The sequence below is a fragment of the Haliotis cracherodii genome, unplaced genomic scaffold, assembly GCF_022045235.1.
Source record: "Haliotis cracherodii isolate W230 unplaced genomic scaffold, xgHalCrac1.p SCAF_11, whole genome shotgun sequence".
Lineage (NCBI taxonomy): Eukaryota > Metazoa > Mollusca > Gastropoda > Lepetellida > Haliotidae > Haliotis > Haliotis cracherodii.
Genome location: NW_027266266.1, coordinates 27258057 through 27274012, shown reverse-complemented (window position 1 = coordinate 27274012; position 15956 = coordinate 27258057). Strand labels below are relative to the sequence as shown.

The 15956-nt window shown below is 45.5% G+C and overlaps 2 protein-coding genes across 3 annotated transcripts in view; both read left to right on the top strand.

Annotated features, from left to right (window-relative positions):
* The window catches only part of LOC139456383 (ankyrin repeat domain-containing protein 13D-like), a 38293-nt gene extending 25131 nt beyond the window's left edge, over window positions 1–13162 (top strand). For both annotated transcript variants that reach the window (XM_071238046.1, XM_071238045.1), the window contains exons 13-14: window positions 5473–5552; window positions 10526–13162. In XM_071238046.1, coding sequence (XP_071094147.1) covers window positions 5473–5552; window positions 10526–10739 — 294 coding nt within the window. In that variant the 3' untranslated portion in view covers window positions 10740–13162. The remainder of the gene's footprint in view (window positions 1–5472; window positions 5553–10525) is intronic.
* Window positions 281–1416, top strand: LOC139455654 (uncharacterized). The gene has a single exon (XM_071237211.1). The coding sequence runs from the start codon at window positions 444–446 to the stop codon at window positions 1356–1358; it is 915 nt and encodes a 304-aa protein (XP_071093312.1). The 5' UTR covers window positions 281–443; the 3' UTR covers window positions 1359–1416.
* Window positions 13163–15956: the final 2794 nt, after the last annotated feature.

Here is a 15956-nt window from a genome sequence, read left to right as displayed (position 1 = left end):
GCAGAAAGTTTTTGTCGTCCCGGGATCCCCATGATCGTTGCCCGCGGTGCAGGGTTCCTTGCGGGGACACCCGGTGCACCCTGTGCGAAGGTCTGGGGCCTGCGGAGTTTGAGCGATACCGGCTGTACGTACAGTCCGTCTCCACCCCTGTGGTGGCCGGTTCGTCCGGTCGGGGTCCCCGTGCGGGTACCACCTCCTCGGCTGCGGCGGATCCCCTTGCGGCCCTCGGACTCTCTGGGGATTCCGTCGCCGCATTGTTGTCGAAACTTGTGGACTCCAAGCTGGCGGCCTTATCGCAAGATAGGCCGCTGGCTGTTCCGTCCCCGGCCTCTTCGGTGGCCGCGGGTTCGGACGCGGGGTCCACCGGTACGGCGGCGGCTGCCGTGGTTACCGGTCCTTCCCCCGAACCGTTGCTTCCGCTATCGGTTAAGGACCGCGTGGCCATGGTGTATGACCTCTTCGAGGACATGCCAAAGCCCCTGCCGATACCGCGGGGAATCCACGGTTCCGTGGGTTCCTCCGAGGTATACGACGAGACGTCCGACAAGGCTTTCCCGGCATCAACCTTGCTGCGCGGGATTAAGCCTTCTTTGGAGAAGGCCTTCACGGCTGCCTCCGGTCGGGGTCTCCCGTTACCTCCCCCGTCGTGGAGAAAAGGGTCTTTCCCAGTACATGACCTTGCCTTTCCCGAGGCTGGTCCTTCTGCGGAAGCCCATGTGGAGCGTTTGGGGGTCCGTGCCCCACCGGTTGCCACGGTACCACAAGGTACCTTGCAACAGCTGGACACCCTCGCTCGACACTCCATGCTGGCATTGTCTCACGGAGACACATACCTGGCTGCAGCGGCCAGTCTGGTCGAAGGTTCTCCTACGGACCGAGACCAGCGCATTTACAACTGCTTGCTCGGTTTGAATGCTTCCCTGGAGTACGTTGCCGGGGCTCCGGCCTTTGTTTCCGGCACGTGCCATTTTCTTCGGCGCCAGTCGTATCTGGCTGCTTCAGGGTTGGACGCTGCCAATCAGGAGGTGCTCCTTTCGCAGCCTTGGTCTGCTCGGACCCTGTTTAATAACAAGATCCCTGGGGTTCTGAAGGAACAACAGGCCGCTGTGTCTGCCGATGCCTCTCGGCACACACTGGATCTTGTGGGGTCCTTGCATAGGCGCCTGGGTGCCGCTCCGAAGCGGAGCGCGCCCCAGGATGCTGCGTCCGGCAGGCCTAAGGGGTCGGGTCCTTCTTCCTCCGGGAAGAAGCCCCGCTCTGAGGGCTCCGGTAAGGGTTCTCAGCAGCCCTTTCGCGGGAAGAAGGGGAACTGGGGGAAGCCCAAGTCGTCTAAGGACGGCAAGGGCCCCTCCAGGTGACTCTCATTGGAGGGGTTCGTATGCCGACAGCGCCAACTTCGGTTGGCCCGTAGGCGAACCCGAGTCACTTGGCCCTGGACAGTTGCGCCTGCCGCAGCCCGTCCGGCCCCCCTCTCTTTGCCCAGTGGGAGCCAGACTCCAAACTTATTGGGAGAATTGGGAACAAGTGTTCGACGACCCGTGGGTGGTCAACACGATTCGGTACGGCTATCGGCTCGATCTCAAAGCGAATCCGCCGCTCACCGTTGCCCCGTCGGCAGGTTTCTATTCGGAAACCGATCTTCCCTTCCTCGCCGATGCCATCGGCAGGTTGGTGGAGAAGAGGGCAGTTCGGGAGTTAGCTCTACCAGAAATAACACCGGGGTTTTACTCCAGGATATTTCTCGTTCCCAAGAAGGACAGTGCCGAACTCAGAATGATTCACAACTTGAAATCGTTCAACGAGTTCTACCTGCGCAAGCCGCCCAAGTTCAGAATGTTGAGCTTGACGGACCTGAAAGCACTGATCATGCCGGCCGACTGGCTAGCTTCGATCGACCTGAAGGATGCTTATCTGCATGTTCCGATTCACTCGGATCATCACAAGTATCTCAGGTTTGTCTTTCAAGGCAGGCACTACGAGTGGGTTGTACTCCCATTCGGTCTTTCATCCGCTCCCTGGCTGTTCACCCGGTTAACCACCCCCATAGTGGGGTTCCTCCACCGGAGGGGTGTCCGGTACTTCGCGTACCTGGACGACTCGCTAGTAGCAAATCGAATGACGGACACCCTGTCACGCCATCTCGTTTTCGCACGTCGGCTCTTGGAGCAATTGGGGTGGATTGTCAATCTCCCCAAGAGCGAGTTAACCCCTTCTCAGAACTTGCAGTTCATCGGAGGTCGGTTCAACACGGTGTCCCATCGCCTATTTGTCTACCCAGACCGGTGGCACAAAATTCAGGCGATGATTGCCAAAGTCTTAGCGGTGCAACAGACTGTTCACTTTTGGGAACAGCTGTTAGGGCTACTTGTATCAGCCCAGGACTGCACCGAACGGGGTCGTCTCCAACTCCGCCCGCTGCAACGGTTTTTAATCCAGTTGTTAGCAACGGAGGTGAACAGTGCGACCGTCGCCCTCCCGGATCGGCTCCGACCGCATCTGGAGTGGTGGACGCTCCCTTACAATGTCTTATCAGGAGTCTCTATGCGGCCCTACCGGGCCACGTTGAACCTGTATACAGACGCCTCTCTAGTGGGCTGGGGCGCCCATCTAGAGGGGGAGGTGAGCTCGGGGCTGTGGTGTGTAGACAAACTAGGTCTTCACATCAATTGTCTCGAGTTCAAGGCAGTGATCAACGCAGTCAATCACTGGAAGCATCGTCTCGTCGACGCCCGGCTCATGCTAGCGACCGACAACACGACGGTAGTGTCCTATGTGAACAAACTGGGGGGAACCCACAGTCACTCGCTACTCGATCTCACGTTCGAGTTTTACGCTCTGGTGGACAGTGTCCCGTGCCAGATACGCGCCCGTCACATCCCAGGTGTGCGGAACGTACTGGCCGATGCTCCATCGAGGCCTCAGGATCCGAGCCCCACAGAGTGGATGCTGAACCCAGTAGTGTTTCAGTGGCTGTGGGAACGTTTGGGTCGTCCGATGGTCGACCTGTTCGCAACACGGTTCAACAATCAACTCCCGTTGTTTGTATCACCAGTCCCGGACCCAAGGGCCATCGATCACGATGCTCTCGCGTTAGACTGGACGGGCTTGGACGCTTATGCTTACCCGCCGACAGCGTTGATACCACACATTCTAAGCCGGCTTCGAGGAGTTCGCTGTCGAATGTTACTGATCGCGCCCATGTGGCCGAACAGATCGTGGTACCCCGACTTGCTGACCCAGGTCGCGCAGTCGCCACTCCCACTGCATGTGAGACCGGATCTCTTGATCCACCCTCACACCCGTCAGCTTCATCCAAACGCAGGGCAGTTCAATCTGCACACGTGGATGTTGTCACCGAGCGTCTGAGGAGTAAAGGTTTTTCTCGCCGGGCGTCTCGGGCATACGTTAGTATGCATCGTGATTCTACCCAGAAGGTGTATAATGCACGTTGGGTTATTTTCACGAAGTGGTGTTGTAAACATCACATTCATTCGCCAGATAAGGTATCTGTGCAGGATATTGCTCGTTTCATGTCTCACTTGCGAGAGACCCGGAAACTCTCCGGGGGTTCCATTGCCAACTATGTTTCTCCAAAGAGCCGGTGATACGGGGTATTATCAAGGGTTTCAAACAGCACGATCTTAAGAAGGGCCGCCTTCGGGCACCGGCCTGGGATCTTTCCCTAGTGTTGCAATCACTTACGGAAGCTCCGTATGAACCCTTGCATAGTGCTTCGTTCCGGCATGTGACTTGGAAAACATCATTTCTCCTCTCCTTTGCCACGGCGGCACGTGTATCCGAAATTCATGCACTCGATGTCGCCAAGGTACGATTCGATAGGGGTGACGAAGGAGCGGTCCGCCTGGGCCTGCTCATGGGCTTCGTCGCCAAGAATCAGAGAGTCGGGCAAACGGAGAGAGAATTCACTGTAAGATCCCTCAAAGAAATCTTACATCCTGCTGATACTGAGGACAGAGCGCTGTGTCCGGTTAGGGCCCTTAAGTATTATCTTAAGGCTTCGAATGAACGTAGACAAGGGCGTGACCGTCTGTTCATATCGTGTAACCCTAATCGCACGGTTGACATAACTCGCAACTCGATTGCGTTGTGGCTTCATTCTGTCATCAATCTGGCGTACCGGTCTCGGGGGTTACCGGTAGCGGGGTCAAACCCGCACGAGATCAGGGCGCTAGCGGCAACATTTGCCCTACACTCGAATATCTCTGTTCACAGAATATTACGAGGTTGTTACTGGCGTTCTGACTCGGTTTTTGCCAATCATTACCTCAGAAAGGTTTCTGATGAAGACGTGGAGGGGGTGCACCGTCTTGGGCCGCTGATCGCGGCACAAGCGGTCATCTAGGGGGTGTGTCCAGCGCAATTCTAAACTCCGCAGTCGTCAGTCCTTGCACGGTGGTCAATCTGGGTCGTCTCCAATGTTCCCACGCCGTGGGTACAGGAGTGGGGGTCCTGCAAACCAGCGCACTCACACCACAGGTGAGGCGGCTTTTTGTGTGTTTTATCCTTATTTGTATTTTGACAATTATTCATTTAATTGTCTGTCGTGTATTCCAACCTTGCGATACATGCTTACGAATACTGGAATTAGGTCACGCGCCTAATGCATACTTTAAGTAGGCTTGCTCTGGGATATACGGTCTGAAGGAAATTAATTTCCCTCTTTTCGACTGTTTAACCTGATCTAAGATTAAGCTCACGCGGATACAGTGTTCTCATCCGCTGCGGCGATGAACTACCTATCCAGTGGGGCCGTTTGGAGTCACCAATCGTTTTGGCAATGACGATTGAGCCTTACGGTATGCGCTTGACAGTGCTTTGGTATTCCTATAGGGTAACGCCTAGCTAGGTGCATGCGCATCGAGTGCTTCCACCTTGGTGTTTACTTCCGCTGGTCGGAAGGAACGCTAGCAGTCAGGATTCGGGTTGTAGGTGCTCCCCACCGCCTACTGTGGTAGTCAGCCTCGGTATAACAGTGGTAACGTATTACTTAATGTAATTTGTAGAATTTTCCTATTCGGAATATTCTATAAGTAATATGTTACCACTGGGCTGCTGCCCGCCCGTCCGTCCCCCGAGCACTTGCTCTCGCAGGAGACAAGAGTGAAGGGTGTCACATGGCAGCTAGGTGGCTACGCACCTGCTGCATGAGGTAATTGAGATCTCTGTGGTAGATTTCGCTATAGCAGCAGTTGTGGGAGACAACAGCCTCGGTATAACAGTGGTAACGTATTACTTATAGAATATTCCGAATAGGAAAATTCTACAAAATGTACGTTTCTAGCTGTGATAAATTGAGTTATTGTGGGAGAAAAAAACCAATGTCGTGTTATTATCATCTAAGGTGGCGAAGTGGTTAAGGCATTCGCTTGTCACACAAAATGGGTTAGTTTGTCATATACTTGAAAAACTGTTCAAATCAGAGTTAAATTCACTCACACACTCTTTTCCAAGGTGACATTCTGGGAGGCGCTGAACAAGACGACGCCCCCAACAGGTCAAGCCCGGGAAGAGGAGGAGCGCCTGCTGCAGAGGTAGGCTTTACTAGTGGGGATACAATGATTGGGTCAGCTTGCACAACTGTCCATAGTCCAATGTCAGTGCTTCAATGGAAGTAGAACAGTTTTTCACAATCCGATTCTTATCATGATGCTTGCATGTGCTCTTATTTGTGGTGCGTAAGCAATCTTTTTTATAGACAGGAGGGCCAAATACCCTTCAGTGTCAAGTATGGCTCTATGGATGAAAATATTTACGTTTTCACTATTCTTTTTCACTAGTAATTCGTGTTTGTTGTAACTTTTATTAAGGAATACATTTAAGAATTGATACATTTTACTTAGTGTGTGATTGTGTCAGGTCTTTGAAAGGCATTTAGAATTGATACACATAAAAATACACTAGCATACAGAGCTGTGAGAGATCTGGCTGCAGAAGTGGTTGTACCCACTAGTTGTGTGGCTTCCTTCCTCCCACAGCTATCACATGACCGGAAGTGGCGATGTTACGTATAACCACATCACTGCTAATCAATACACTGAACAGGCATCAGAGAAAAAAGCTCCCCAGTTTGAAGAGCCAGATAGCATCCTCTGCCTATCATTTTGTTTATCCTGTTATAACCAATATGTTCTCAATTATGTAGACTATAGTCTGTTGTACTTGGGTGGTCTTTTCAAACCTGTTCCTTGTCATCATGGTCTGCGTTTTGCCGCGATCTCCCCCAGTGACTTTGCAGCATATATCAGGGTTTTGAGGAAATGACACACCCAACATGCTAGCAGGCATCCCAATATGGCTGACCACAGGGACACTTCTCCGACTTCGGAGATAGCGAATCACATCAACGCTGAGGTGTTTTTATCCCCAACTAAGACGCAGTCATCCCCAATGGAGCAGTACAGCACCTCCGGTTTACGCAATACCTATGCCAGCGCCACTGGCTACTGCTTACTCCATTGTTTACCCTGGCACCATCGGCTTTCCATTCAACAATCAATATACCCCCGGCCTTGCACCTGTGCTAATTGCTACCATTACGCAGCATATGCGCACACCTTTATTGCCAGCCACTACGAACATTTCTAATCTGTCTTTAAGTGTTTAAGAAAACGCCACTACACCTTATCAATCCCACACAGGTGGCGCTATCTCTCCCAGGTCTTCCCTTCCAGACGTCAGTCCCGTAGTCACTCCCCTCTTAGTCGACAATACATCTCTCATTCGGACTCTTAGACGAGCTCTGTTGTCATGTCCTTCAAATCGACAGCACTTGAACTTAGGATTTAACCAAGTCCTGAATTGGATAGTGACTGGTTGGCCTCAGTCGCTCCCTACCCGGGTCCGAATGTTGATAAAAGGGAAACAATTTGGTTTTCCCCTACGTCAGCCCTGGAGTGCATCCTTGTTATTCATTGGCACTATTTCTGACACCTTTGATCTCCCACCATAGGTCATCAGGAAGTTCCTCAGGTTCTACGACCAGGGTATCCACTACCCATGTGTGGTCTTCCCCTTTGGCATTTCCACGGACCCATGGTTATTTACCAATTACCACTTACCTACACGTCTTACATCAACAACTGCCTACTGAACCATCAGTACACACAATTTCACGCATTGTGTACTCGCACAACTTGGATGGATCCGCAATAACTCAAGTCAGAACTCACTCCTTCATTCAAACTCCAGTTCATATGCAGCCTGTTTCACACAGACCGAGATCTCGTCCTGGTACCAGACGACAGGTGGCACAAAATACAGCACCATCTTCTTCCTGCCCTTCACAAAGCTAGCACTCTGCATCAATGGCAGGTATTAATGGGCCTTCTCTTGTCAGCTCAGGATCTGACAGCCAGAGATCAACTTCAACTACATCCGATACAGCAGATTCTTCCACCCATATCTTCGTTGGTGGACAGTGAGATCGAATGTCTGCAATGGCATCCCCTTGACATCGCTCAAGCCTTCCTCCACCTGTTCGTCGATCACAACAGGCCTGGGGGGCACATCTGGAGGACCAGACTGCCCTCAGGGCCGTGGTGAAACAATCCAATGGCACATAAACAATCTAGAATTAGAAGCACTCACCCAGGCTGTGTCTCATTGGCAGTCCTGGTTTCAGCGCCAAGTGCTTACAATATCCACAGACAACATCACAGTCGTGCAACCAGGGAACTCCAGACTCGTCATCCCTACAGTCTCAGACCTTCCAGTTCTTCCAGTTAGTGGATTGACTACACATGAGATTCATCGTCCAGTACATCCCTGGATGTCGCAACATCCTGATGAATGCACTGACCAGACAAAGTGGCCCCAACAGAGTGGATAATCCACCCCGATGCCTGGTGTGTCAGCAGATTCCACCTGCCACTTAACGATCTATTTGCCACCAGCCAGAATTATCAGCTCTGGATCTGCATCTCCCCAGTTTCAGATCCTCTAGCTTGGGTGGTCGACGCATTTACCATTCCCTGGACAGGCCTAAAAACATACACCTTTCCGCCACCTGTACTACTGACCAGGGTTCTGCAAAGGAGAAAAAACTCACCAAATCTATCACTGCTTTTCATCATGCCTTGGTGGCCGGCTAGGAATTTGTTTGTGGGTTTTTGAGACCTCGCCAGTTGCGACCCTCTGAAACTCCCAGGGTGGCCACACCCACAGTCAGTTGCCATACCCAGCTCCAGACAAGTTCCGTCCGACTGCTTGGCACTTCTCCACTGGGCCTTAAGTGCTAAAGGTTACTCAGCTAGAGCTGCGAAGGCTATAGCCTTAGCACATAGACCTTCAGCGCGTACCCTGTATGATGACAAATGGTGTTCCTTTGAATGCTTCTGTAAGGATCAGAAACAGCACCATCACCGCAGTTTATGACTGAATTCCTTCTCCATCTCCGCAACAAGTGTCACCTCAAGGGTGGTACCATAATTATATATCTGGTAGCCCTCAATTTGGTGTTGGCAGTTCCTATAATTCCAAAACTGCAGTCACTATTGTGGTTTTCATCTGGAGGATCAACGTACCAAGTTTCGTCCCCCAGCTTGGGATTTGAATGTGTTCTTGAAGTCAATTTGACTGCTCCTGTTGAACCACTCCGTGTCTTTTTTCAATCCAACCAAAAAGGCATTTTTTCTCCTTGCTTTAGCTCGAGTCAGTGAGTTACGCGACCTTGACACTCTCCCTCCCAAGTACAGTTCGAACGTAGAGTGCATGTGCTGTCCATCTTGGGCTGTGCTGGGATTTCATCACTAAAAATCAACTCCCAGGACAGACGGACATATCATTCACCATTCCTTCATTATCATCGATAGTGGGTTCCGAAGACAAGGATGAACTACTTCTGTGCCCAGGTCGAGCCTTAAGAGTTTTCCTCCCTCAATCCAAGACACAATGGGGATCCCTGAAACGACTGTTTATTCCAGTCTCGCCTACATGCAAGACGGAAGTTGGTCCAAACACTATCTCACCATGGTTCCCCACAGCAATTGTTCCATCCAATCCATCATGGAGAGTTGTTTTGGCACTCGGATACTGTCTTCGCCAGTCATTATCTCTAAGATGTGGCTCTTGAGGATGTGCAAGATATTCCTAGTGTCACTCCACTGGTGGTAGTGCAGCAGGTCTTGACTCATAAACCTCAGATATGACCCTGTGACCTCTGTGGTAGTAATTACACCAGACTAGGAGATTTCAGTTTTTCGCTTATTCCAGCTGCAGAAATCAGAGATTAGAACTTGGCCGACACAGCTTTTAATTTTCCTGTTTTTCCATGACTGGCTTTCACACCTCCTACTTTCTCTCGTGTGGCTCTCTCGGACAGGAAGGTGTGTGGTTTCTGTTTCCCCATTCAGGAAGCTATCTGGTTACACAGGCTGGTTGGAGGGTCTGTCCTAAATTCCTTCTGAAGGTATGCCCCCCTCCGTTCCATCTTATAAAGAAACATTAAGGTAGTAATGCAGGATAAGATAAAAAAATTACTAAAATCTAATATTTTTTACATTTAGATACTTATCCTGCATTACAAGGTATAAAGTGCCCTTCCAGCGCTTTGCTACCTCCCCACAAGGTCTTTCAGATGGTCCATTACTAGCAGTGACGTGGTTATACGTAACATCGCCACTTCCGGGCACGTGGTAGCTGTGGGAGGAAGGAAGCCACACAACTAGTGGGTACAACCACTTCTGCAGCCAGATCTCTCACAGCTCTGTATCCTATATAAAAAAAAACAGCAGTAGAAGCATTAAGGTAGTAATGCAAGATAAGTATCCAAAAAAATAAGTAGATTTTACTAATATCTGACAGTAAGCAGAGTTGCCTCCCTTACTCTCTAACTTCCCAAGCAATGTGGAGTATCTGGGACTTCGCAGATGGTTTAGACTTGGTCATCATGACATCTAATACAGGGAAAGCTACATTTGCGGCACTTACCCAACTAGCACAATACTACTTCAATAATTGCACCAATATTGCAATTGTGGTGAGAACTATTACATAACTATTGCAGGAGTAAAGGTGACTAAACAGTCACACATTCTTATTGCATATCATAAATTCTCTCAAAATGCATTTTGGCTCCGTAAACATCTCTGAAATTACCTGAGTGAGGAAGCTGTTTTTGACAATATGTTTCTACTTATGATAGCATTATATTTTGTAAAAATCATTAGCATTTTAGTGGGTTTTTTTTCAACAATTGTGTGGCATTAAAAAACATCTCCTTGGAAGGTATTTAAGACTCGGAATTAAAGTTAACTGTTTTACATTGCAATAGTGTTATACAATCGTAAATTCATTCTTGCAGTGTTCGAAATCTTGTGAAAATTTAGTCTCCAGTTTTTATTTGAATACCAATACTGACAGCAACTTTTATTAAAATGTAGTCTGTGTTGACATTTTAAGCTGTTGACTACCAGAACATATGAAGGTGAGCTACAGTGCCCTGTTGTTTAGCAAGCATCACCTTGGCTACAGTGTATGTAAGGACACACATTTCCTCTATCTGCAGAGCGATAGCCGAGAGCCTGAGACAAAATTGTGGGCTGGAACAGAGTGGCCCTGTGGAAATAAGTCAACCACGTTCCACACTCACTAATGAAGAGGTGCAGCTGCGTCTAGCCCTGGAATTGTCACAGAAGGAATCGGAGGAGTCCGTCAGACGTCGAAAAGAAGAAGAAGAGCAGTTGGAAGCTATCTTAAGATTATCCCTGACTGACAAGTGATGGGTGTTAGACCTACACTTCGACGTAGTCAAACCTCCTAGCAGAATACTGAGGACAGCTTCGTAGACAAACGAGCTTATCAAAGCAGTTTCCGGAATAGTTGCTGCCAGTTATGGTGCCGAAATTTGTGTGAATTGAGTTATAAATTGTGACTTGTTCATGGCTTATCATGATTTGTCTACTGATTTTGAACGCAGTGTTTTAGAGATTTAGGAGAATTCCCAGTTACAGTTTAAGCAGATCTTCTTCTTCCACCAAAATGTATGTATGAAAATTTGACTTATGCATGAATGAGTCTACACATTTTATTTTGTACAATTTTTGTTACATCTGAGACACAGTATATGTAATATTAAGTGTCTTTATGCAGAAATTAACATTGTTGACCCTAAGCTATGTCAAATATTTATAGTCAATAACTGGATGTTGTTTGTGAACAATTTGGGCTTGTCAAACAATAATCCTTAAATAAAGTAGCTTACTTTCAGCTTGTTGGTTTTAAACATCCAGAATAAATGAAACATAGTCAGGAGATAAAAATGATGAGCGTTTATCAATTCCAAACCAGTGCAGCTGGTTAAATTGTAAAGGGAGGTAACCCTTGTCAAAGTTAGTCCTGAGCAAGTGATCCAATTTAGACTCTCAAGTGAGAGCTCATCATCGTCCTCCCAGATTCTTTTCAAGATGTTATAAATTACCAGCACAAGACACAAGATGCTTTAATGCTTTCCGTCATCACAACACAAGGTGATGGTATCAGTGGTGTATTGTATGCTTATTCTGTGTTCAATATCAACAGCCTTGTTATCTGTTCACACATTCCATGGAATTTCCGTTGTTGAAACTGGATTTTCCATGGACGTTTCCAGAATTGTTTGAAATCTGACTTGTACCTAATTTGTAAAAACCTGGTTTGTTTCTCAATGGAAAGTCAATTATCTGTTTCTTTGGCATATTACAGTCTGGTAACTTGATGGTAAGCATATTTTCTCAAGCGTTGTTTGCAATCATTACCCTATTTGACAGATGATACGAGTATCGATACCTGTGTATGTATTTGGGTACTTAATCTGATGTTATATAAGGGTATAATGCTGTCTACAATGCCAGAGGTTAAGAAGCCCTTGTTTTATGTTATGACACATCTAGACCAGGAACAGCAATCTGGTTCCTGTGGTAAGCCAACACAATTGATTTGACACTCTCACCTGTCAGTCATCACTGTCACTACATTAACAGTTATTTTAAGGTGCAGACACACATGATGCACTGCTGCCTTCATGACATCTTCCCAAGGCAAGGGAGTTAACTGACTGTAAAAGTCCAAGTTCTACTAACTAGGCTGGAATTATGGAGTTATATTTTGGCTGGACTATAGAACCTATGCATAGTCCAATTATAGTCTGATTTGCAAAACCTGTGTACCATCAATAGCATTAGGCGTTGACAGATATTTCCAAATCTTTTCATGTTTTTAGTCAATGTGCTCAAGTGATTTGATTCAGTTTGCAAGGTAAGGCCGGTCTTATCACAATATACATCTTGATTAACGATAGATCAATTTCACTGGGCGCTGCCTCTACGATCAAGCTACAAAATTCCAGCCTAGTTCAGCACGGGTGGAAACTGGAATGTTGTGTAGTCAGTTAACTCCCTTGCCTTAGGAGGATGCCTTAATCTTTGAGACAAACCGAAGTAATAAGATTTTACAATTAAGATTATATTGACATACCATTGTCATATGCCAAATATGGAAATGATTGCATTAACAGGTTTTTTTTAATTCTCAAAATCCTGATATATCAAGATTGCAGCTTTAATCTACATACTTTGTGTTGCATCAATGAAACAACTGGTACAATATTTTGGGGATGCATCCACATGTTGATGGAAGATGGTTGTAGTTTTTGTTGAAATGTTTACATACTTTTGTTTCTTTTCTTGCAAGGCTACTGACATTACGAAAATAATTTTATTATTTGCATATTGATTTCTTCTTCATTTTTGATGGAAATATTACAAATTAATCTGATGTAAAGGCGGAATTGCCCTTTGAAAGAGTTCTGTTATAATCTACTTCAAATGATAGATCTGTAAAGACATTTTCGTAACTGAAAATATTCTTAAGGCTAGACCAATTTATTGTGTTTTAAAGTTGAGGCAATCCTAATTTTTTGAAGTAAAGGTTGGTTGTAATACAGTGCTCACCTGAAATAGTTTTGGAAAGATCAGACAAGGTTGACTTGTGATCAAGTAATCAGTTTTGTGTCAAAATATATTTAATACTTAGTTTCAATACAGTTATTTTATTTCCATAACAATCCTTGCAACAGTCTGGGTGACCCAGTCATCAATGGTGGCACAATTCACTGAGCAGAGTTGCTTCCCTTTGGTGTGCCAGAAACCTTTGATCATAGGTTTGAACCCCATACCAAGGAACTTTCACCTATGTGGTAAACATCTAAGACCTGTATCACTTCAGGCTTTCCTTCCACAGTAAGCTGTGACACAATTAAACCAAACTCACATTCGTGTTGAATGTCAGCCTGAATGTTCTTCAGAATTTCTTGATTAGGTGGCTTTTAAAGGGACATGGAACAAAGCTTCTCATCAGACTTATTTTTCCAAATATGAGAAAACTAGACAGTGATGAGACCTTGCTTCACTGATGGTTACATAGTTTGTGTGAGAACAGGACTTCCAGTCAAATCTGGACAATGTGACACTCATAAGAAAAACTAGTATTAAAACCACAGTTTTTAGCCAACAACTTTTCCCAGTCAAGACTTTAAACAATATGTAAGTTTGATCTAGCCTTTCATGACTTCATAAGTTGGTTGCATTACAGATTGTTAATGTTTTGTTTCGTGTAACAAGCTGTTGATTGTTTGCATTATCAAAACATAGCTGGAATGCAATCATTGTAGATGTGCATTTCAGAATGGTGTCAATGTCCTTGTCAAATGTGTATGCAAGTTTTCATCACAAACTGCTTGCTTTTGTGAAAGTATTCAAGCCTTTCAGTTGCATATCAAAATACAGAGTAAAAACATTGTGTATATATCCAAAGCAATGTACATTATCAGTTGTTTTCAGTTGATGTGAGACATATCTGGACATACTCTTGCTATAACCCCTATGATAAGGAAATGGTATGATCCATTCTTTGAAGTGGATGATTCTATTCCTTCATAGAGGGTATGTGTATATTTCGTATGAAATATGAGTAATCTACTTGGTTCTGATGTTGATTTCAGTTTAACAGCTACAAAAAAATATTTTTTATCTTTTCATTTATTTCAAATATGATTGATAAAGGATTATGTTAATATTTAGTTTTTAGTTACCTTTTTGAATGGTATACAATTGCATTTTTAGCATCCACAGCTATATTTCATGTACTCTGGCACTGGAATAATAATTATTTTCTTGTGAAAATGCTATGAAATTCAAACTTACTTTTGCTTGAACACAAAAAGTGTTTATGCTATTTGTTTCCTCTGAAAAATAAGAATGAAAAAGTCTCCCTCTTGTGTCAATTTTCTCGAATTATATCTGAAATTTTGTTTGGACATTAAAGGGAAGTTCATGTGCATGTATGTTGACAGTAGCATATATTATATAACACATTCAGTTGTTCTTTGCTCACGATTCACCTTTCACATTATATGTACCAATATTGTCAAGACTGGCGTTTCATGTCGCAAGGGACAGGCTGAAGGACAAAATGGCTACTATCAAATTTATCATTGAGTATACCATGGTGACAGGTCAATAAGTATATGAAGTGAAGTCTACATCCCTTGATAACCAGCTGGCTGCTGACAGACAATGGGAGTCAGTCTGCATGCAGAAAGGTTGTGATGTCTCTAGCCAGGTCTTGCTGTTGTCTGCTACAGAATGGAGGCCATTTTGTTGTGATACCATGTGCTGTGTCACGTGATCTGCAACAGTTCGAATCACGGGAGATCTTGTGGACCGCAACATGGAGTATTGCCTCCATGGGTCACAGTGGATTGGTTACAGCTGACCCCTGTTGTTTTGGATGCCGTCTTCAGGACAACAACTCTAGGGACTATCAACATATATTACAAAGGTCTTGACTTCAAAGCCTTCATTCCTAATTCCAGACATTTGTCAAATTTTGGGATTTCACTTGGAATGTCTAATGTTGACTAAGTATTTATTCTTGCTTTCTGCTTTCGGCAAGAATGCAATATACCGGACACCTTCTGCCATTTTGGTAAGGGATGTGCGCATGCTCATTCCTCAGTAACTGTTTCCTAAAGGAAAAGTTTTTCAGACTCCAGTCTTTGTCGCCTCGCTAAAATAAAAGGGGGTTTAGGAGGCTTGCTCCCCCACTTGAATTAAATGTTTTTGTAAGTAAATGTAATGTTTAATTACCAAAGTACATACAAAATACGTGTTCACTTAAGTGTGACTCCAACGAATGTCACTGATGAGGTTGTCGCACGCCATTATGGAACTTCTATTTCAAGTTCTTTTTCTAATTTTTGTCTAAGTTTCAATATTTATGCATCGCTTTGATATTCAATATCAAGGTTTTATCATGTTAAAACCAATGCAAATTGTTACCAATGCAAGAGGGGTAATTTTTTCTGCTTATTTTGAGCTTTATCGACCTATTTTTCAAATTGTGATGCTGTCGCATGCGTCTTTATTAGTAGCATCAAACAAACGTGGTGAAGAGGTGTCTGGTATAATGCATGTGTAACCTGCTTTTTCTATTTGTGCTAACAGATTGACACATCTCTTGACACCAAGACAGATGTCCGGATAATTTGTTGTCATCTCCCATATTTATTATTCCTCAATTGGTTATCAGACTTTTATGATTTCAATGTACAGCTGTTTTTATTTAATACTTTAACTTATGTTTACACTGGTGGTGTACATGTATCATGTATACTGATGGGAATTATTAAGGGAACAGCTAGCAGTTTGGTAGAAGTGTGTGAGTGAGTTGGGTTTGCTTCTGTCACTGTTAGCAATATTCCAGCCATATTAATGCAGGGGACAATGAGAATGGACTTCACATAGTGAACCCATGTGAGGAATTGAACCAGGTCTTCATTGTGACAAGCAAATGCTTCAACCACAGGGCCACCTCACCACCCCCTGAAGTTTACCCCCTGGTACATATCACCAATACCAGTGTTTATACCTGCCTTTCTCAAGGAACCACGTGCCAATCGT